Source organism: Macrobrachium nipponense, chromosome 34 (assembly GCF_015104395.2).
Source record: "Macrobrachium nipponense isolate FS-2020 chromosome 34, ASM1510439v2, whole genome shotgun sequence".
In the NCBI taxonomy this organism is placed as follows: Eukaryota; Metazoa; Arthropoda; class Malacostraca; order Decapoda; family Palaemonidae; genus Macrobrachium; species Macrobrachium nipponense.
In genome coordinates, this window is record NC_061095.1 from 9,861,545 (window position 1) to 9,883,558 (window position 22,014).

The 22,014-nt window shown below is 36.4% G+C and overlaps 1 protein-coding gene and 1 long non-coding RNA gene across 4 annotated transcripts in view; one reads left to right on the plus strand and one right to left on the minus strand.

Annotated features, from left to right (window-relative positions):
• Positions 1 to 19,051, minus strand: part of LOC135207889 (uncharacterized) — a 33,994-nt gene extending 14,943 nt beyond the window's left edge. The window contains exon 1 of the mRNA XM_064239790.1: positions 18,746 to 19,051. Coding sequence (XP_064095860.1) covers positions 18,746 to 18,767 — 22 coding nt within the window. The 5' untranslated portion in view covers positions 18,768 to 19,051. The remainder of the gene's footprint in view (positions 1 to 18,745) is intronic.
• Positions 1 to 22,014, plus strand: part of LOC135207890 (uncharacterized) — an 87,235-nt gene that overhangs the window by 46,677 nt on the left and 18,544 nt on the right. For all 3 annotated transcript variants that reach the window (XR_010313078.1, XR_010313079.1, XR_010313077.1), the window contains exon 3: positions 10,023 to 10,095. This is a non-coding gene — a long non-coding RNA (uncharacterized LOC135207890). The remainder of the gene's footprint in view (positions 1 to 10,022; positions 10,096 to 22,014) is intronic.

The window sequence follows — 22,014 nt, forward strand, 5'->3', positions numbered from 1 at the left end:
AGAATGCTTGTTATCTTGATATGAAGTGGCCCCCATCCCGACCCTCCAATACACACACTGAGTCATTCACTTCAATCATGTATAGACACTTATGCTTCCTGATAGCAAGAATCCTCATTTTCAATACATCTTTTATTCTCTCTGTCCAGCACTTTTAAAGTCCTCCTCCCCAACTTCAGAATTATATACTTTTCATCTATCGATCGCCGTCCATTCTTTCTAAACACGACGATTGCGAGGACAACTAATAGAAACATTCAAAATACTGAAAGGCATAGCAAAATTAGACAGTAACCTATTTACGTTAAACGAAAACCAGACAAGAAATAATGGATGGAAACTGGAACTGAAGTGATACAACACATCCCATTGTGGGAACTTCTTTACATACAAGACATGTGACACATGGAATAAACTGCCACCGGAAGTTGTAAACAGCAAGTGTGGAAGTGTTTAAAAGAAATCTAGACAAAATCATTAGGACACTGTGAATGATCAGTAAAACCTGCTCCATGAGATAAGTGAACACACGGTGTCTCCTCAGATGGACTAATAAGTCATTGAGACATCCTAATCCTTGTAACTCCTTGTAACATGTAATCCATCATTTTACTTAACCTGAACTTCCTACAACTTCAGCTGTGTATTTCCACTTTCCTCATTTTTTCAGTTCATCTTGTAACACTCACTACATGCAGGGAACTCATCTCACCAAATTTTTACATATTTCTTCTATATGCTTTCAACATTCACACTATGCGTCCTTAAAGGAGAGTTGCCTCAACGTCCCTAAGCTCCTAATAGTTTCTACACATCCCGCTGCCTTCCTTGTTTTGCCTATTCTGTGATTCCAGTCTCAATAGTTTCCATTTTTCTCCCATCCATATTAACTTCTGGTTCTTTTTTCAATTATAAAATGTGTATGTATGTGTATGTATATATATATATATATATATATATATATATATATATATATATATATATATATGTGTGTGTGTGTGTGTGTGTGTGTGTGTGTATGTGTGTGAGTGTGTGTGAAATTAATGTAGTTCAATGTGCGATTTCATCTTTATTTGTTGAAACAACTTGGTTTTTAATGTAATATATATATTGGAAAACTATCCTTGTTGCTATGACATCGGTTTGATATATCAGTAAATTACGAAGTGGGAAGAATTTGGCCGCTCGACCCAGAAAAGCATTGTCATTGTTTGAAAAGGGTGTTGGTAAATCTTAAATGACGCCGCTGGTTGAAATCGACCTTATACTTTTCACCATCGCATGGTGATAACGCCTTCATGTCCATTTTATGACACTGTTTAAGATTTATGGTGCTGCCATAAATGTTTGGGAAGTACCACTATCGGCGGTTGATAAAGCTTGGGAAAGAGTTGAATTTCTCTCTCTCTCTCTCTCTCTCTCTCTCTCTCTCTCTCTCTCTCTCTCATGCATTTAGTGATAACATGCATTTCGAAATAAAAACCATTTTCGAGCCTGGGAATCTTGGTTAACATCGAAGTCCCTATAAGTAGTCATGAAATACCAGATGTTGGCCTTGTCCTAATGTTATATTGTGCTTCATACTTTCCCTGTGTGGACCTGTCGCCAAAACTTATAAACTAATCCGGTTTTAGTCTTTGTTTTGCTCTCTGAAGCTAGTTGGACTAAAGGAAGTAAGATAAAGGGAACGACTTGAAGATCCACATTATTTGAAACTTGTAATAGGATTATAGCGCACGCTTAGGAATTCCTTAGTTGAATATCTTTTAGAAGCGAACACACCGCCGAATCTTATGCTTATTTTGCTGGTATTCATCTGATAAAAGAAGTATAACCTCATTGAACTGGTACTTCATGAGAAACCGTCACTCTAAAACTACAGTGCGTTTACTTTTCTAAGATCGCTGTGGTGTGGTTTGTACAGATATCATACGGTGCCAATTTTCATGTTATGGTAATCATATTATTATCATGGAGTCTATTGAAATAGTTTTCATATCTTGAAATGTAGTTCTTTGTACCCATCAGATATTTTGAATATATCTTATTTCGTATATTCTTCGTTAAAACCTCAGTTTCATTAACGAAAATGAAGATATGGCATATTTTTCCCCCGGCGATGCCAGATCTGAGTTTAGGGGACCTATGATTTTTAAGAGGATTTAAAAGGTCATGGTCAGTATCATTAATTAAAGGATACTCGCTCTCGATCACCCACTGAGATAAGTATGAATTGGCAGCCCAAGTGACTCGCAAACGCCTTCACCCACCACCTGAGACCAAGGAAATATTCTATAATTTCCTGAAATACTTCATTTTATAAAAACATCATGAAGGTCCTGTAACTGATGTTTCGAAGGCTATCCAGAGAACACCTGAAGCAACCAAAGTGTCAGAATTGACTATTCGTAGACTTAACAAGGAAGCAAGAGAGACGGGAAATATGGTGGAATCTCCAGTATTTCAAAAAAGAAAAAGAGAAAGCGAGTCCTGTGACTGACTTGGATGATTCTGATAAAAATGTTATGCAAAGAAGGAATGACTGGTTGTCTTTTCTAGGGGCATAATAGATCTATTGACTTATAAAATTATGCCTCAAGTCCAAACACCGGAGCCAACAGGCCATTCAGCGCATCTGTAATTATAGAAAGAGAAAGAAGGAATAGCTAAATAGAATTGGGAATGAAAATAGAATTTAAAAAAAAAAAGAACAGGGAAGAAGCAAACCCTTTCCCTCGACTCCCAAGGTTTAAAGCGAATCCTCCTAAGAAGGATTATATCTGCGGGAAGCATTTAATGGGACTGACATACCCGTAGATATGACAACTCTGCCTTTTCTTCCTGACCCCACCAGAGCGATCTTAGAAAAGTAAACGCACTATAACTGAAGAAAGGTACTTATTGACTGTTTGCAAGTACTGTGAGGCAAGGAAGATTCTACCCTACTCTCTTTCTTTGGTAGAAGAATCGGATGGTGAACCTAGGCGACCGTCTATCTATCTATATATCTATCTATACATTTATCTATCTATCTATCTATCTATTTATCGAGATTAAGCCAACTTTGTGTTGGCACGGACTCTTGCTCCAGACGACTGAAAGCAAAATTAACTTGTGGATGATCGAATTGAGTGGTGGTAAAAGGCAGACAAACGTACTTATTGAATAAACCAAATCTCTAGTTTTCTTTTCCTTTGTGTTGTACATGGAAGAGAGCAAAAAAAAAAAATTAGTAGAAGGTAACATTATCAGTGATACGATCCTGAATTATGGCCGACAAACAAGGAATAAAAAAAATCATTTAAGGGAAAGGAAGCCGATGTTATAAAAAAAGATCCTAGAAATGGCAGTGGATGTATTAGAATTGTATTGTCTTTGTATAATTTAACTGATAATATTGAAGGGAAAAAATTGCCTGATGATTTCAGTGATAACAATTGACAAATATTTTTCTTATATTGTTTTATTGAGAATAAAACTGTCACTTAGGTTGAAACCTCCATATCGGCTTATTACTGAACCTGATACCAGAATAAGACTATAGAGATTTAATAGTGTAGATAATAATGACGTTATTAGAATTATTAGTCGGTAAACAATTTGTACAGGTGATCCCATGGCAGTATCTGAATTTATTGGAGAATATTTTGATAGAATGCTGAAAGTTATAAATACAAGTATATCCGAATGCAAGCTTCCTGAAGCTGATCAGTGGCTAATTTTAAAGCAGTTTTGAAAGGTGCACTTGATTATCAAAAGTCAAGTTCAGAATCCTTTTATGTCAAAAATACTAGGATGCGGGATTCTTAAACAATTAATCACTGGAAAAGGTCAAATCTTTAACCGAATAGTTATTTATACAGGCTGTGCGTTCTCTTTTAAATGACCTGTTGCAGTAGGCTACTGCATGATTTTGAGATTCATTGCAGTTGATGAAGCCGTTCAGTATCAGGAAGTTTTACTTTACTGACGAAGTTTTGTGTAAGTACTCAGATTGGAAACACTTTATCATTTGAAACAGTTGCGCTGCTTCCTACGTTTTAATGTGTGTTATGACCCATAAAGTATCAAGACCATGTGTACAAAAAGTTCGAAAGATTTTCTGAGACTAATACAGCCAGCTAATGGAGTCGGCTTTAAGGGTCCTAAGGACCTTGAGACTAGCTACAGACGATTTCAGGTGTCTAAGCCTTCAATTTTGCAACCCCAGATCGTGCAGTAAACTCTGACTCGATATCAGAAGACAGAAAATGGATTACTTTTATTCTCTCAGAGGTCAGCTATCTCGTTTTAATAAATGTAAGTTTCTTTTTCATACGATTCCTCTATGATTTTAGTTCATTTAGAACTTGGTATCATTTGAGTTCACTTTGAAATTGACTTTGTGCGACAAAACACCGTTTTTATTAAGAAAAGTAATGATGGGCAATTTGATGATGTAAAAATGTTTCCTATAAATTTATATGTTCCTGACATGTCTGTTGCGTAAGGGGACAGAAAACAACCCTTGGCCCCAATTTGTTTTATCGGTCTCTTATATATAAATGATTATGATTTATTGAATAAAGCTTCTCATTAAATATAGCAACGTCAAGTGATTTTCATAAGATAATTAATTTAATCAGCTAATCGCAAAAGATGATGGCGAATCTTTAAGTGCATCCTGTCCCCTTTCAAAGTCATGGCCGTGCGACTTCCAACAGAAACGTGATGGTTTCCCGGTGTTGCTGATAAGTGCCTCTTAGGTAGCGTGTTTCAGACGGTCATCGTGATAAAGCACTATGACATGACGTAACGCATTTTGAAGTGACGTGTAATGCTTGCAGGCGGTTCAGATATTTCCTCTTGGAGACAAGCAATGTTTTTTTTTTCTTATTATCTCTGGGAAAATTTGTGAAATTATCGACGTATAACTTTTATTCTAGTGTACACCTATAGGCATTAGAAATTAATTTGTCGATATAATGTGGTTTGGATCCCACAATAAGCTGTAGGTCCCGTTGCTAGGTAACCAATTGGTTCCTAGCCACGTAAAAATATCTCCTACTTCGGACCAGCCCTAGGAGAGCTGTTAATGAGCTTAGTGGTCTGGTTAAACTAAGATTTACTTAACACCTGTAGGCTCAGTCACTTTTTTGCTTACTCAGGCAGTGAGCCTACGAAATACTTGGTGGCTGTTATTGTTGTTGGGGGGGGGGGGGGGGGGGGGGGGTAGGAAAGGTCTTAAAAAAATAGTTTGAAAAAGGTGTTTCGCTGTGAGTTAGTTACAGAAATTTTGGGATAGGATATTTATGATTTATTTATTAGAATGAAAATGTAAAAAATTAATGCTGTGCATGGCTAAACAGTACAGAAAAATTATTTCTAATGAAATGTATCGTACTATTTTCATTTTCGTTTGTTAAACAACGGGCTTTCTGTCTGTAGATTTTAGCACATTTTAATTTATTTAATGTACTGAATTTAGAGGCTGTATTTCTGTTCAATTATTTTGTGTTTCCACTTATGACTGAGAATATTTGAACGTGTTTTATTTGTGTCCTTTTTATTTGATCCTTGTTAGTTTGAGTAGCACTAATTATGAGTATTAATTACGAAGATTACGTCACGTCCAGTTTGGAATATAATGTTTGCAACTTATGCGACAGTGGAAAATCTTGCTCGCAACCCGAGTATGCTGGAGGTCGGATCACACCTTATTTTTAATAGGTTAGACATCCAGTTTTATATTAAAAGGTGTCATTACTGTTATATACAGAAATTATAATTCCTTGTATTTCATGTATTGGTTACGGTTTGATGTTGCTTAAGAGACAAATCGAATTTAGCATTCATAGTCTTCTGGGGCAGTAAATACCTGACATTAAATATAAGTTAGGTGCGCCCCAAAAGGGTACGAACAGCATGCTCCGTATCACGTAGTATTTTCATTGTTAGGAAACTATTTAGTCGTGTGAAAGTAGGAGCCCTTTCCTTGGTATTTTTTCGTTTGTTCAATAAATGCCATATTACTTCATGCACTGTCAGATGTTCGAATCTCGTTATTTCAGCTTGATTGTCATTTGTTTTATACCTTATGAATTTTATATTTTCTACCATTTTACAGCTTTTAAAAGGTGTTTTATGATAGTGGGCATGTTTGTGTGTTTTAAAAAAAAATAGTTGATTTTGCCAACATTTTTTTGGTGTCATTGATGGCCTTTGTTTTGTGACACTAGATAATTTACTGTTCAGTCAGTCAATCAATTAGTCTGAACCCCTCCCGGCGTCGAATATACATAGTCATGAAATTTTGCTTGTATAAGTTGCTTGTATTAAGTACCTGATGTATCAGTTGCCTGTTTGACCTGCAAACTACCGAACGGCTTAAGGTTCCATGTCGCAGGGACTTGAGCAATAAAGGAGACCAACTTGGACGTATAGACAGCTACTTAGGACTTTGGAAAGTCGTGTGTTTGGGGTTTAAACCGAACGTTCAACACTTAGCTTGCTTTTGGGGTCTTCAGACTTCATGCGAATGCAATTTATTTGGTATGTTTCTTTGTCTTCCAAAGGTAATGATAGTATAATTTTTGAAAATTGGAGAGATCCGATACCTTTATTTATTTATTCATTTATACATTTTCATATATATTTATATATTATATATTTATATTATGTACATGCTTAAAAAATCACAGTAGATGCACGTGACTTCATTATATAAGTGAATACCACAGGAAAATGTTGGGCAGAAATCCAAGCGCTTTCGTCTTTACTAAGACATTGTCAAGGAACGAATCATTCGTTCCTTGACAATGTCTTAGTAAAGACGAAAGCGCTTGGATTTCTGCCTATCATTTTCCTGTGGTATTCACTCATATATGTACATGTATGTGTGTATTATGTGTGTGTTTCTGTGAAAGTTTTCTACATAGAGGACGGATGTTTCATCCTTCATTCATCAGATAAAGATGAATATGTCAGTAACTTGCCGTGTTTTCGACTAATCAGAAAGTATTTTCAAAGTGGTTTATATATTTTCAGGTGACTGAGGTGAAATACGAATTACAGGTTCAAGGGGTCTCTGAACCCGTGGGACAGTCGTTGCAGGGAAAGTCTCAGTTACCACCTTGTTTATCATTTCGTAAACGTGGCTTAGATTTTTGTCATCTTATCGCCGTATTGATTAGATGGAGTTAAAGACCGAGATTTCTGTGTTGACCGCTCCCTTGATTTCACGTGTACTTCGCTCCTAGCTTGCCTCGTCATTTTGCAGTTGTGTCAGGCAATTCGTTTCGTAGCTTGAATTTCAAAATTGAAATGCCACTATGGTATCAACGTGTGTTTAGACAGGTGCGACGTACGCCATGGAAAGAGCTGTTCACCTTAACGACAAGAGATAAGAGACACCGATAGCTACCCCTAATGAGCTCTGACACATGAGTAAATGAAGTGCCCAAGTATCTCTGACGGCGGTTGTTATCTCGAGATCTTGTCAAGTGGCACTGTGGTCTGGTTCGATAACTTTCATATTCTACGAGGTTTGTAACGGTTATCTGATTGGGAAAAGTTTTGTTTTGAGATTATAGTTTTGGATAGCTGGGCTCCATTTTAATCTCGTGTCAAGTCGTATCAGGGAACTACAAATTAATGAAAGTACTGCGTTTGCACCTCGGCTTTCGTCACCTGAACAGTAAACTGCTTCTACCACCAAGTAGGTTTGAAGGTGAATAGAGATGGTAAACCATGAAGAGGTATTTTGAGATTCTGTATTTTTCTGTTCAGTCTGCCGAAAACATAGACACATCATCCTGCCCTTTGATAAATAACGCTGGCATTATCACTTAACCCTTCAGTGATCCTACTTGCGATGCTTCCTAAACCTTATATAAATGTATGTATGTATGAATAATTATCACATCACCGTGATTCATATAAATTATTCGAGCTGCAAATGTCCTTTAATATCTAATTTCCTCTACCTCGTAATTAATATATTTTCATATGTAAACTGAAGGGGAATTTTTTTAGTTGATAATAATTTCCTCTCTTGGGTTCGAACCACCGCCCAGCGGACAGAGAAGAAATCAGGACTTCACTTGTTAGCCGAATCGATAACGTCACTGAAGTCCTGATTTCTTCTCTGTCCACTGGGCGGTGGTTCGAACCCACGAGAGAACGAAATTATCACCAACTAAAAAAAAATTCCCCTTCGGTTCACGTATATGAACCGAGGTAGAGCGAATTATATATTAAAGGACAGTTGTAGCTCGAATAATTTATGTATAAAATTACCCAAGAAAACGCCCCACCGGGTAAATCTCCGCTCGAGTCAGACTTAGGTGTTTGTTTGTAGATAGTTTTATCATGTTTTGTATTCAAGGTTCAGTCATAGGGTCGAGGCAGGATAAGGGTGACAGTGGTGATTGATAGGGGAGATTCCCTGATATAATTAATTCATGATAGTATGAATAGTAGCAGGAGTAATATTACAGGAGTAATATTAGTTATTTCGTACTCTTAGCTTGATCCTTAAGGTATTGTGCTGGATATAATAATAATAACAACAACGGTAATGTATAAATTTCTCAGATTTGAGATACTCTGTAGCAAATAAAATTCATTCTTGTGTACTTGAATGCCACGGTCATAATCGAAAATTTACAAACTTGAGCTGAGCCGTGGTGATTCTTTAATATTGCTAGTTGTATTGCATTACAGGTACTCCATGGGAAATTTAATAATAATATATCATTCTGAATACGTCATTCAGACCAAATTACTTCATCGTAATGATAATCAAAGCAGGTTTGATCTCAAGTATTTATGAAATTAATGAAACTAAGCTTTAGATATGAGATACAAGAGATTAACGTGATAGAAAAAATGGACATATGTGTGTGTGTTTTTGTTTGGAGGTGTTTTCGTTTTGCAGAGAGAACCGAAGTCATGGTTATACGAGAAAGCACATTTGTGGACTAAGTTCAATAACGAGATAATGAAAGAGAAACTAAATCAATGATCATGTGTAGTCACAGAAAAGAACCTGATGAAACAGCCGTATCACATGAAAGCATGACCATTTTCCAGTTGACCATGTGGACCACATTAGAGTAATTTGCAGCCAGACTGAAGTATCCAAGAGGTATATCTTTCTTACAACGGTTAAGCGATCGAAACGAACTGTTTGTAGGTTCTCAGAACCTAATTCAGATGTACTTTTTTTCTCTTTTGTAAACTTTATTGTTTTATTGATTTTCGTTTTAATGCCTTTATAACCTTTCTTAAAATGTAGACTCGTGGTCCTTTTAGTATCTCGCGTAGTTAATTGGTTTCTTTTTTTAGTTAAATATCTTTACCAACAGGTTTTTGTATTTCCATCAAGTCATGATAATTTTATGGGCTTTACAACACATTTTTTTTCTGCTGCTGACACATTGCACACCATTGTTATGCAACTCTTATTAGGTAGTGCACATCTTCTCTTCATTTGATTGTCTGAAAATAGCCCTGTGTTCTTATCAGCAAATGACCCTGCTATGTTTGTTCCCATGGTTTTAAAGGGGACCTTGGCATTTACAACACTTTTGTAAGGTATCCGTCATTAATTTGGTTGTAGCCAAATATTGTACAATATTGATTGTCATCAAATATATTGAAACTAAAATATAAACAACAAAAAACTAGAATATTGATGCGTAAGGATGCAATGAGAAGTTATCTGTGGCTCACCATGACCACAATACTCAAGAAAAACCTTAGATTCTTTTCCAGTAAACACTGATGCTCCATAGTTGTATTGCCCACAAAAGTTCGTTACGTAAGATTACAAGGGAGGACAGAATGTCGAAATTTTAGGATAAGATTAGTCACGGTGCCCGACCATTTATTTATCTTTGTTTGACCAGGGTCTCTATAATTTGAAATGATTTTGTCGAGACTTGACACACTTTAACTAGAGGTTATTACGAGATGTAGGTTAAGGTCAGATGTAGTAGTCTCACGTTGGTTTTACAGTCATACGTCCGTTTCTTTTTCAGGTTCACTTTTGCAGTGACGCGAAGATTTCATCTATTTGTGGATAATTGATTAGCCAGATTCAAGATGAACAAGGTGAGTTGTTTCCGTTTATTTCAGTGTATTTGCTTGGAATATTTTGGCTGATTCGTCAGGTTCTGGGTTTGAAGATAAAGTGCTATTGTTTGTCTGGTACACTACTTTAGGATACGTGGTAACTGCTAAATCGTGGCAATATTACGAGATTGTCAGTTAAGAAGCAAATGGTTGACGCCAGTACATGTTGTAAGTTGAGTTTTTCTTCAGTTAGCTTTAGCCTAATTGCAAAATCATAGTCTACTTCACAGTTAAGGATTATATACCCAGTCAAGTGTTGTTTGATCAATCCAAGAAAATAACAGACGGAAAATTAATCCAACGCAACTTATCTTGAAAGCACGTAGACGCAAAGGTGTACTGGTACATAGTAAACCCATGACACGTGATTGAAGTGAGTGCCGATAAGCGCCGCCCAAAAAGTTTGGATTCCGTATAACTGTCGGTTATTAGCATTGATAAATGATAAAGTCCCAGAGGTAAAAAGTGAAAAAGTATAAAAAAATGTCTTTGGCTTTTTGGGTCACTGCATTTATTACGGCGTCAATAACTAAGTTCTGTGACGCCCGGTTGAGCTGTCATAAATCGAATTATAATCAAATTTTGGGTCACTTTGTGACTTACACTGTCGACCACAAAAGACTCCAAGGATCTGTAGCAAGATTTCAGATTGTGGGCTCCCCTTTTTTCCCCTTTTTGAGCCTTGGTAAGAGGTTGAAGACTCTAGGAGGTACTGTAATATTACCATTCCAGTGTAAGCATTGTGTAACTCTAAAGTGACAGATGTGAGAAAAAAATCGGCCTTATAGTTCACAAAATCAGTCAGTCATGCTTCACTTAACCTTGGGTATTTTATATCAACTTGTCGTTATACTGATTATACTTTTTATGCGACCTTGAATTTGACGAATTGACTTCATTAATGCTTTCTGGATTAGAAAGATATTTATGGTCGCTCTACCAGAATGACAATATAAACCGGTTGGTCTTGAGAGAAGATAAGGAGGGTTTCTTCAGACAAACTTCCTTTTTTTTTCTGTGTGATAGAAGTTGACCGATTGGCAACTTGAAGCTGTTCGTAACCTTGCATGTTTGCAAATTCTCCAGTGTTTGATATCCCAATTACTTATTGGTTTATGAATTAAAGCATTTAATTCCCCTTGACGGAGCTGTAATATAAATATTTTTAATCCAGCAGAATTTCGCATGAGTTCTGCAAACGTTATATTTATGCTCGTTGCGTTTTATCATTAGATTCAAGTTTTCTTTGCACTTGAGATTATATTTTTTTCTGTCAGCGTAGCATTGCAGTAAATACTTAAGCATTTTCGTAGCAATTATTGTTGTTGGTTATTTATTTACCTATTTAGCAATTAATATATTTAAACTATTGTTTTTTATTCTTTTTGTTTGGCGTATGTTAGTCCTTCGTGACATTTTTGTATTGTAAACCGTTTCTTTAAAAAGAATTTGCTGGTTGGTGCCTAAAGTGTCGTGAACTATTAATGTTATTCGGACACATAACGTAGTGACGATATAGTCAAAAGTACGTCTTTTGACATGTACCCAATTGTCGGATATATCTTGTTTTCTTTCTAGAATTTTGTGTTACAGGCTGAAAAGTAAGCTCATCTTGATTGAAGTACGTCTCATGCTATATATAGGCCCCTCTTTTTACCTTTGTACCGACCTATACTCTAGTTTTATCTGCACTTGACTTTTAGCCCTATTTCTGTATATGTTACCGCGCGCTCATTCCAGTTTGTGACGGTAGCCTACCGTAACGATGTGGCACCTTCCATATGTGATATCGGCGTCACGTTGGCGAGGCTATAATGGCCGACACTATGCTAATGATAAAGAACCTCGTTTTTAATCTCAGAGTTCAATAACTTGCTTTGAATTGGTGGTTGAACTCGTGTGTGTAAGCCTCGCTGTGACAAGATAAGGTAAGACGCGCTTGTTGTTAGTTTCGTGCCACGAATTAGTAAGCTGATGTTTCTCTTTGTCATATTAATGCTTTTCATATAGTTATGAGTTGCTCTTTAAAAAATGGCGTGATTTGTTTACTCTCTGGGAGCTTTTGCTTAGGATGGGTAAGGGGGAATAAACGGGTTAATATATTCGATACTAAACAGAATAGAAAAAAGTTCGGACAGTTGCAAGATTTCGTATTTTGGGGGAGGCACGTAACTTATAGTTCTTTCGCATTATGGATCTTGAAAGACTGTCTCATCGAATTATTGTGTTCATTTAGCTTCATATTTACGCACTATAATTGGTTTGTAACTGTTTGGATAAATGATTTTCATGTTTATTGAAAACTGGCTGTTTTTCAGACTTCGGCTTGTTTTGAGTTCTTTCGAGGAGATGGCTAAATGGGCATGTTTTCTGGCATCTTTGAGCGTTTAGCCGGCCAGAATCGAATGGGAGCCAATGTGTTTTGAATCATAGTGGAAAATATAAGGGGCCTGTACTCGCTTGTGATTACCAATATTTCCGCGACTTATATTTTCCACTATCATTCAAAACACATTGGCTCCCATTCGACTCTGGTCGACTAAACGCTCAAAGATGCCAGAAAACATGCCCATTTAGCCATATCCTCGAAAGAACTCAAAACAAGCCGAAGTCTGAAAAACAGCCAGTTTTCAATAAACATGAAAATCACTTATCAACCAATTACAGCGAGTAGATATGAAGCAAAATGACCACAATAATTCGATGAGACAAAGTCTTTCAAGATCCATAATGCGAAAGCGTTATAAGCTACGTGCCCCCCCCCCTAAAATAGGAAATCTTGCAGCTGTCCTAACGTTTTTTGTTCAAGAAAAACTAGAGGTTCTTCATTGAACGTTTCAGCCAGAGGGTGAATGGGTTAACGACTGACCACTGATATTTCTATAAAAGTATAAAACAATTACAGAAAGCGTAAGTTTGATTATGTACCACATTTCCCCCAAGGTTTATTTATTTAATCACATCTCGCAAATTACACTTCATTCTGTTGGAAAGAACTGAGACACAAGAGTTTTACCACTGTGCCCTTTAAATAACTTTTATTTGCATAACTTCTCTTTTTGTGGCAAATATTCTACTATATGAGCCCTTCATCAGTTATTGTGAGGTATGAGTGGTTAGTTCGGGGTCTATGAAAGTCTTCCTCTTTGGTTGGAGTGAATTAATTATCTCATCTGTTTCCAGTTACAGAAAGTGAATCCAGAAAGGCGCAGCCTTTATTTTATGTGAACTTTAGGCACCTAATTTTATGAGGTTGTCATCTTAACTTACGTTTTTCCACGCAAGTCTAGTAGTGTACCGCCTAACTTATGGTAACTATGCCGGTATTTTTAGAGGGCGAACTCTGGTCCCTTTCCTCCACCGTCAGTTCCGTTGAAAATATCAAATGATTTCTTACGCAGTTTAATCAATACCTGACTTCTTCACATACTAATGACTCGCACGGTATGTTCTAGATGGTACAGATGTCCATAAGGTTTAATGAATATTTGTTTTCTGACTAAAGGAATTGTCTTTATATAGCGGGCATTCAGTAGATCTCCTGTGTGATACAACAACGTTGAAGCCCCGTGCAGGACCCCTAACTTTTATGTGGCATGTGCACACGTATGCACAGGCAACGGAAGAATTTGGCGGCGTATCCCCTATTCATTGTTAAATTTACATTATCATATCTCAAAAATAAGAGTAATTTGTGACAAAGAACATTAGATAATCTTTTGAAGTGCTTCCTTTACGTTAGTGCCTATAATAGCAAGAACAGGAAGTGATAGCACAGTCATATTTCCACAAGAATTAGGACGCATAACTTATTTTTAGTGACCTGCCGCATGCTTTTGTTTCATGTGATCATAAAAATAACTGTAAACTTATGGAGACAGGAACCCTTTGATTTACATTATCGTGTTTTTCACACATTGCAGGATTATAGTCATAAAATGAAAGCACTGATAAACAATGTGTGTCCACACTAACCTCGATTCTGTTGGCCTGCTTTTCAACGGACTTAATTTGACATATGAAATCCATAAGGATCATACCACAAGGTTACTCTAGTTTTCCTTGGTCACATCTTAAAAGTTGTCACAACCCGAGTTTTTTTATCGTGCTTTTATTTGATAGCATGAGCCAAAGTGATTGTTTCCGGGGTTGCCTTGACCCCATTATTGGCAAAGACAAGAAATTAAGAAATTGAAGAATTTCCTGATAATCCAAAAATGTACGTTCACTTATCCGTCAGTGTATCCGCACGTCGTCATACCATGGGCCTTAGTCACGAATTTTCCAGAACCCCTCGTGTTCAGCCGCCTTGGAATCTGTAATCGTTGTATTAGATCATACTTCCGGCGATGATCTGTATTGTTGAAATGCGAACCTAATCACTGCTTGAAGTTGCAAACCATGACTTCGATCTGAAACACTATTGGGACGAGGTTGATTTTTAAACCACTTAGATATCTTTTTTAGAAGAATAAGATTATTCGTCCGCGTTTGGAATTAAAAAATCGAATAACAGATGGTTTTTTCTCTTTCCTATAAAATAGACAAAAGATTGCGCTTTTTCTTTACTGCCATTAATCCTCGTTGTGTTTCTAGAAAGTTGTTTAAACAAAGTGCAGTATTTTTTATTATTGGGTTAGTTCGATGAATTTATGGTGCGTCCAGACTTTGATATATCTCAGACTTTAATGTAGAAATGCCATTAATTAATATATCCGCATTTATTTTCCACATAGGCAGTGAATGAAAGTTCTCGTGGGCTAGCAGGGTTGAAATAGAGAATTTGAAGAAGTACTTCTTCCCAGTGTAAAATTTCTTTTTCTACTTATTTGAGATGCTGTCTTATTTTTTTTTTTTTTTTTAGTCCAAGAAACGTAGAAATTGAAAAGGAAACGCAAAGCAGTACAAATAAATCCTATGACATGTCACTCAAGTTTTATGGCTGAAACCTGTTTGGGTATAAATACGTACTTTGTGAAGTTATAATTGAAAATAAACCAGTTTGCGTAAAACAAAAAATTTCAAAAAATTTAATGGTTCTTATACCGCATCAAAATTTCAAAAGTGGTATTTTTTATGATTGTGATTAGAAAGTGAGGTGTTGTCCGTCCGTTTTTTAAACAAAGGAGTATATTTTATCCTGATATTAAGCAGAGAAGAGCAGATGGAGCGTTTTAGCGCTCTTTTTCTTGAAAGCTAGAAGATAATAGTTCTGTAGTCACTTGTAAAAAGGATTTCTGGTAGAGTTACGTAAGTTTTAAGAAAATTCGTAATTGTTTATTTCGTTTGAAGCCACCGAACTAGCCGATGTCCTACGCTTAAAGCAGAGCCGAAGGAAAGTGTTATAAAGATTAAGAAAGTAAAAAATTTGTCACTATAGAATAAGTTCTCGTTTGAAAGAGCAAGTACCGAGGAGGAGCACCTAGAACAGTAGTTCCCAAACTTTTCCAGCGTGACCCCTTTCAGTAGTACCAGACCTACCATGACCCCCACCTTTATAAGCCTTCTGAAAATGTACTAATTGCTAATGGCGCAGATACATTTTAAATATTAAATTAAAGATTAATCACAGCAGTGAGAGCAATAACAAAAACAAAAATGCTTATTAATGTTTATTAACAAGAATTGATTTAATCATGTATTTTAATGAGAAGGATGCACTTGCTTTTTTTATACAAGCAAATCAATACGCGAGTCTGTGGGGCTCAAAATCTTGGATCCTCCATGACTGGCAGTTTGGGAACCCCTGACCCAGAACGAAAATCACATCTTACGTGATTTATGTTGTTGGAGACTCATGTACCCAGTTCGCCTCTAGTATCGATGCGGGCCACCTTTCAGTGTAGCCCATCCTTGTATGAATATCCTGTATTGTGTCAATATAGTACCTGTCTGTCCGAGCTAGAACAATGTCTTTAATATGTTACGACTCGTCAAACTGTCAAATTGTTTAAAATATTTGCTGTACATAATACATCCAACTATTGGTGTCAACACAATACTAGCGAAAGATGCTTCCGAGTTACCTGAGCCGAGGTATTCTTCTGATGTTGCTTTTAGAGCCTTCAAGTATGCAGCCCCAAGGAACTTCCATTGGTATAAGCACTGATGATATCAAGTCTACATGGAAACGAGGAGTGATCCGACTTCCAGCTTACTCGGGTCGCTTGCTAAAATGTACGCTCAAATTGCGCGTTGTTTCTCCAACGAAAATTACAATAAATACTCTTATATTTCATTAGAAATAATTGTTTCCTGTATATTTAACTCATATCAAGCACCCTTTTCAGACGTTTTTGGGCTTTTCCGTAGGGCTTTCCTACCCCTCCAACAAGAACAACAGCAGCAAGAACAACACCACCACCAAGTAGTTTGTAGGCTTACTCCCCGAGTAAGGGAAAACTTACTTTCCGAGTGTTAGGATAGCGTGGATTTGAATAACGGTATGAATACGCCTTCTGATTCTTCCAAGTGTCTGCATAGATTTGTTTACGAGAAGTAATTGTGACCTGCAAGATACCTTCGATGGAGCACTCTCAGACAAGTCTACTTTAAATAAGTCTAGAAAAAATACAGTAGAAGGGCTTTATTTCTGCAGACACACCAGCAGATCGCCGAACTACATATCTATAATAACAACATTGGGAATTTCCCGCCTTACAGATTTCATAACTACGATTGAGTTACAACCCCATCTCCGTCTATATTGTATCGCAAAAATCAGGCGGTTGTTACACTATAAGTATTATTCAGAAGATGAAACCTATTCGTATGGAACAAGCCCACTAAAGGAGTCATTGACCTGAAATGCAAACTCGCAAAGATTATGGTGTTCATTAGGAAGAAGTAAGACGAGGTAAAGGGAAATTCAGAAAGAAAAGATACCACTTATTAAAAAGGAAAATTAAATCGAAATAAATTAACAAATAGATAAAAATGTATTAGAATGCAAGGAGAACAGTTTTAGGGTAATAATGTTACAGCTTCGCTTGAACTTGTACCATTTACAGTTAAAACTAAGACACTCTCTCTCTCTCTCTCTCTCTCTCTCTCTCTCTCTCTCTCTCTCTCTCTCTCTCTCTCGTTAGCGACGTCGGACTTACTTTCGAAATCGGATCAAATTTTACTTTATTCTTTTTTCCTTAATAGGTAGATATTTTTAGCCAATTTTTCCTGCACCTTCCAAAATGTGTACCCACTCACACCACCGCGCATTACCATGGTGGCTATTATTGTATCATTATGGCTTCCAGCGGAGATGGGGAATTTGAATACTATCGCTTGGGTTTCTTTAGAAACATTAGCATATACGGATCACGGTATCAAGCAACCTTATTAGACAAGCATCAAATTTCTTAGCCGCGTGAACATAAAATTCTTTATTTTCAGGAATTACGCAAAACACGCACAAAGGAACTGAAGTTATTCACGACACAACGATAAAAAACTGAAGGAAAACGAAACAATCAGACTTCAAACCGGAATTCTTAGTTATGTCATTAAGTAATATATACATACCCTTAAATTTGTTTGTTGCGTCCGTCATTGTAATATGTCTTATTGTTATAACGTCGGCTCCCTTATTAATCCTTTAGCATTTTAGGTAATGTGAGCATGTATCGAGTGTTTGTTTTGATTACATGTAAAGTACGTCAGTATATTTTGTCTATAGAGTGCCATTAGATCGAGCGAGAGCTTACAGAATCCATATCATTCAAGGCAGCCATGATTTGTTTGAAAATACTTGAATGATAGGGTGAACCATGCAATATCTGCGAACTGAAGGGGCGGGGGGATTAATATTTAAAGTGATTGCACAGCTAATTGAAAGATACATGTATTGTGTTCATATTTTTTTGCATTACGTAGTATAAGCAGAAATACACAGCCCCTGAATTTTTGGTCTTAAAATGAATATAATACAGACATCCTGAATTTTTGGTCTTAAAATGAATATAATACAGACATCTTTTAAATTGATTATAGCTTTATTCGAAGGATATTCGTCATGGATTGGTTAGCTACATTTTTGTTAATACGTGTACTTTTATGTTCGATTTTCAAGTGTGTGTGTCAGTTTTTGTTCGATTTTCAAGTGTGTATGTCAGATTCTTTGTTCTTTCATAGCCCTTTATAGCCCTTACCGCATCGCTGATACAAGGCCCCTCAGATTTAAATGCGTGATAAGCGCCGTTTTGCCGTTAGTGGAGGTAGCCTCGTCTAACATCAACATTGTTTAGAGCAGGATTAATAGAGTCGTAGTCGTATTCTCGTTATGTCGCTGTTAGTTTCATAAAACGTCAGCCGTTTGTAGACATATTTCATACTCTGGTTTTCAGGCTCTAGCAGAACAACAGAGAAATTTTTCTAAGTAATAGATAGTTCGCAAGTAGCATACTGTGCTATGAAAAACGTTAAGCAAGCCATTTTGGAAAAGATTAATTAAACATTAGCCATTTTTGACATTCATTAAACTACAAGTTTCGAGGTTCAGACGCCGGAGGACACTAGTGAGTAGGCGACAATCGGGTATCTGCAAATTAAGAATTTTACTTGACATATATAGGTAATGTGAGCACTGCCAAGCAAAATAAAAACAACCAGTTTGAAAATTAACATTTCTACTTACTCCTCTTCATTGGTTCCTCCATGATATTGGTTAGGTGTTTCCTGAATTGGCTGCTGCCGAGCCGAACTTCTGTATTTGGCAGTTGGCGAGTTGAGTAAGCACGCTGTCTCGGAAAGTTTATTAGCGCGGGTTTGGAAACTTCAGGTCAGCCTTGGATGTCTCGGGAAGTTTGAGTTTGGTGTCCCTCGTGTCGTTGGGCTGCAGGTGTCTGTTGGTGTCGAGAATATATTCCTCTTGATATTGCGCTGGTGGCTCTGTGGCGATCAAAAACGAACTGCTACCACGCTGGCAGTCTTTGTTATCGGCAAGCTGCTCTTGTGTGCGACCTCCTTTTATCAAACGCTTCATACAAGATAAGATACTGAGCAAACGGAATTTTGACTCATACACATGAGATAAGGAGTAAGTTTCAGGTATAGTGTGTCAGGTACATACATTTGTCTTGTTTTAGATTGATACACATCTCTCCTTTGCTGTAAAGTAAACTACATAAGGAAGACAAGTTGAACCTGACCAAATTTTTTTTATCCTATTAAACATTTTTTAATACGTAGTTTCAAAGCACATGTAATGTTGTGTGTAATAGGATCCCAGTTTGTGAAGAACGAAATTTATAGCATTAGAACCAAAATTGCGGCATACTTTATTTTGGGGCCAACATTATCTGTCACAAATGTTGATTTTATCATATTGTTCTCGTTTCTTTAAAAAAACAATAGTCACTCCTTTAATAAAGCGTTATTCCTTTTCAAATTGGACATTTATCTTTTTTTTGAGGCTCTTAAAATAACAAAATAGCACACAAACAAAAACTAAAATTTTCTCTCTAGAATACCAAGGGAATATCTTTAGAATTCTTTTTTCAGAGCATGCATGTAGTGTAAGCAGATATGGATTGCTTGGACGCAGTAAATGAAGGAATAATTTACTTAGTGTGAAAGTTTACCAACCATTTCAAGCTCGTTGTTGCATAGGTTTTCTTGAATATCTTTTTATATATCAGCTGTATCTTCTTGATATTTTTGCACAGCATGTTTTAGACCCTCCGGTAATTTTGGGCAATGTAATGAAGTACCAGAATTTATTAAGGCAATGTACTTTTGAACTTTGTTTCAATTTCTTCAACATTCATTGAAGATATCCGAACACTTGTCCTTGGCATAGCTTGAGATATGGCTTTTTACGTTTTATATATCCGAAATAGTTTATACATTAAAGTTTATCAGTATTTCATTGTTTTGAGAGCTTATTATAGCCTCATGGTTCATTTACCTCATACAGAGAAAAACCGTGCGCAGATCTTTTGCAATGTGACAGCAGTAGTAATGAGAGAAGTTTCTTGATTTTTTTTCCCCGTTAGCGGTGGGAGCAATAATATGAACACGATAGGCGTTCGTCTTTAGTATGGACATAAGTAACCGTAACCAAAATGTGTATTGGTCTCTTAGTGGTTACAGCTGCAGTACCAGAATTATCAGAATACAGAAAGAAACTGTGTGAGGACTTTTGTTGTACTGTTTGTAATGGCGGCCGCCGGTGTACCAAAATAACCCGGAGCCAGAGCTATAGGCTAGTATTAAGATTAACAGTCAGATGATATGCACGTGTTGAAGCTGTTAATTCCAAGGGATTTGTAGAGTTAGATAGCTTTAGGTAAAATAACGTTGCACCTTCCACATGTGTGATCAACAACCAAATGCAATAGAAATGCAGATAAGAGCGAAGTAAGAGTCATATGATTCTTTCAAGAGGAACTTTCTCTTTTAAGTAAGTCTCAGTTTTATACAGAAATATAAAAGTGTGTAGGAGGCAAGTTTTGTATGCCAAATCCATTTATGGTAGAGAGAGAAATCATCACAATTTTGTGAGGTTCAGAATTGAGACACCTTTAAATGGAAACGAATGTTATTCATCGTAATTTTAAATGGAAACGAATGTTATTCATCGTAATTTTAAATGGAAACGAATGTTATTCATCGTAATTTAAATGGAAACGAATGTTATTCATCGTAATTTTAAATGGAAGCGAATGTTATTCATCGTAATTTTAAATGGAAACGAATGTTAATCGTAATTTTAAATGGAAACGAATGTTATTCATCGTAATTTAAATGGAAACGAATGTTATTCATCGTAATTCTAAATGGAAACGAATGTTAATCGTAATTTTAAATGGAAACGAATGTTATTCATCGTAATTTTAAATGGAAACGAATGTTATTCATCGTAATTTTAAATGGAAACGAATGTTAATCGTAATTTTAAATGGAAACGAATGTTATTCATCGTAATTTTAAATGGAAACGAATGTTATTCATCGTAATTAACAACCTATATACGGTAGGTAATTATACCCGATTTCATAGAAACTTAATTGTTTCAAGAAAGTATTCATTAAGGAGAGCAGTTAAGAGTTTGAAATAGACAAATTAGTAATAAATATGAGAAGTCTTAGGAATCTATGATAGAAACCCAACTCGAGGGAAACCCAAGTAAATATGGTGTATTTCCCCAGGTGCATTGAATCACATTTTGTAAAGGCACTTTAGATATCGATGTCCCAAGTGAAGAAGTAGCCTAATTATGACTATTTAACTAAAGTCTAGGCATGCAACCAGATATCACTTGGAAAACATTATTTCTGTAGGCCATAACTAAAACAATGGAAATTTTTTGTTACCGGAATGCCTGGCAACTATGCAACACGTAGATGTTTTAAGGAACCACTTTCCGGTTTATGATCTTGTGCAGCAGTTAAGGATTTCTTTGGTCATTTTGATGATACATACAAAAGGTAAATTGATAAAGGAAGATACTTCTGTGTTGGGGAGTCTTATTTTTTGAATAAGGAAGGCACAAAGTTCTACACCATCCGTCCTCTCCTAACAATTTATCCATAGTGCAACTTTAAGGTTTTCCTTCTTGTTACACCTTCCAAACCTTTCCACTGTCAAGTTCAGTTTCAGCGCTGAATGGCCTTAGTTGCCCCAGTGGGTATGCGCCTTTAATCTATAAATCTATAAATCAACCCAAGTTTCTAGACCTGAACTAAGGTGTATAAATTCACATCACTTTAGCGTTTCGATTAGTTTACACCACAACCATTTCCCAATCTCTCTCTCTCTCTCTCTCTCTCTCACAGTACACGTTCTTAGTTCCATTGTGCATTTAATATTTCGAAATCGACAGTATCTCTCTCTCTCTCTCTCTCTCTCTCTCTCTCTCTCTCTCTCTCTCTCTCTCTCTCTACGTCCTTATTTCCATTGCAT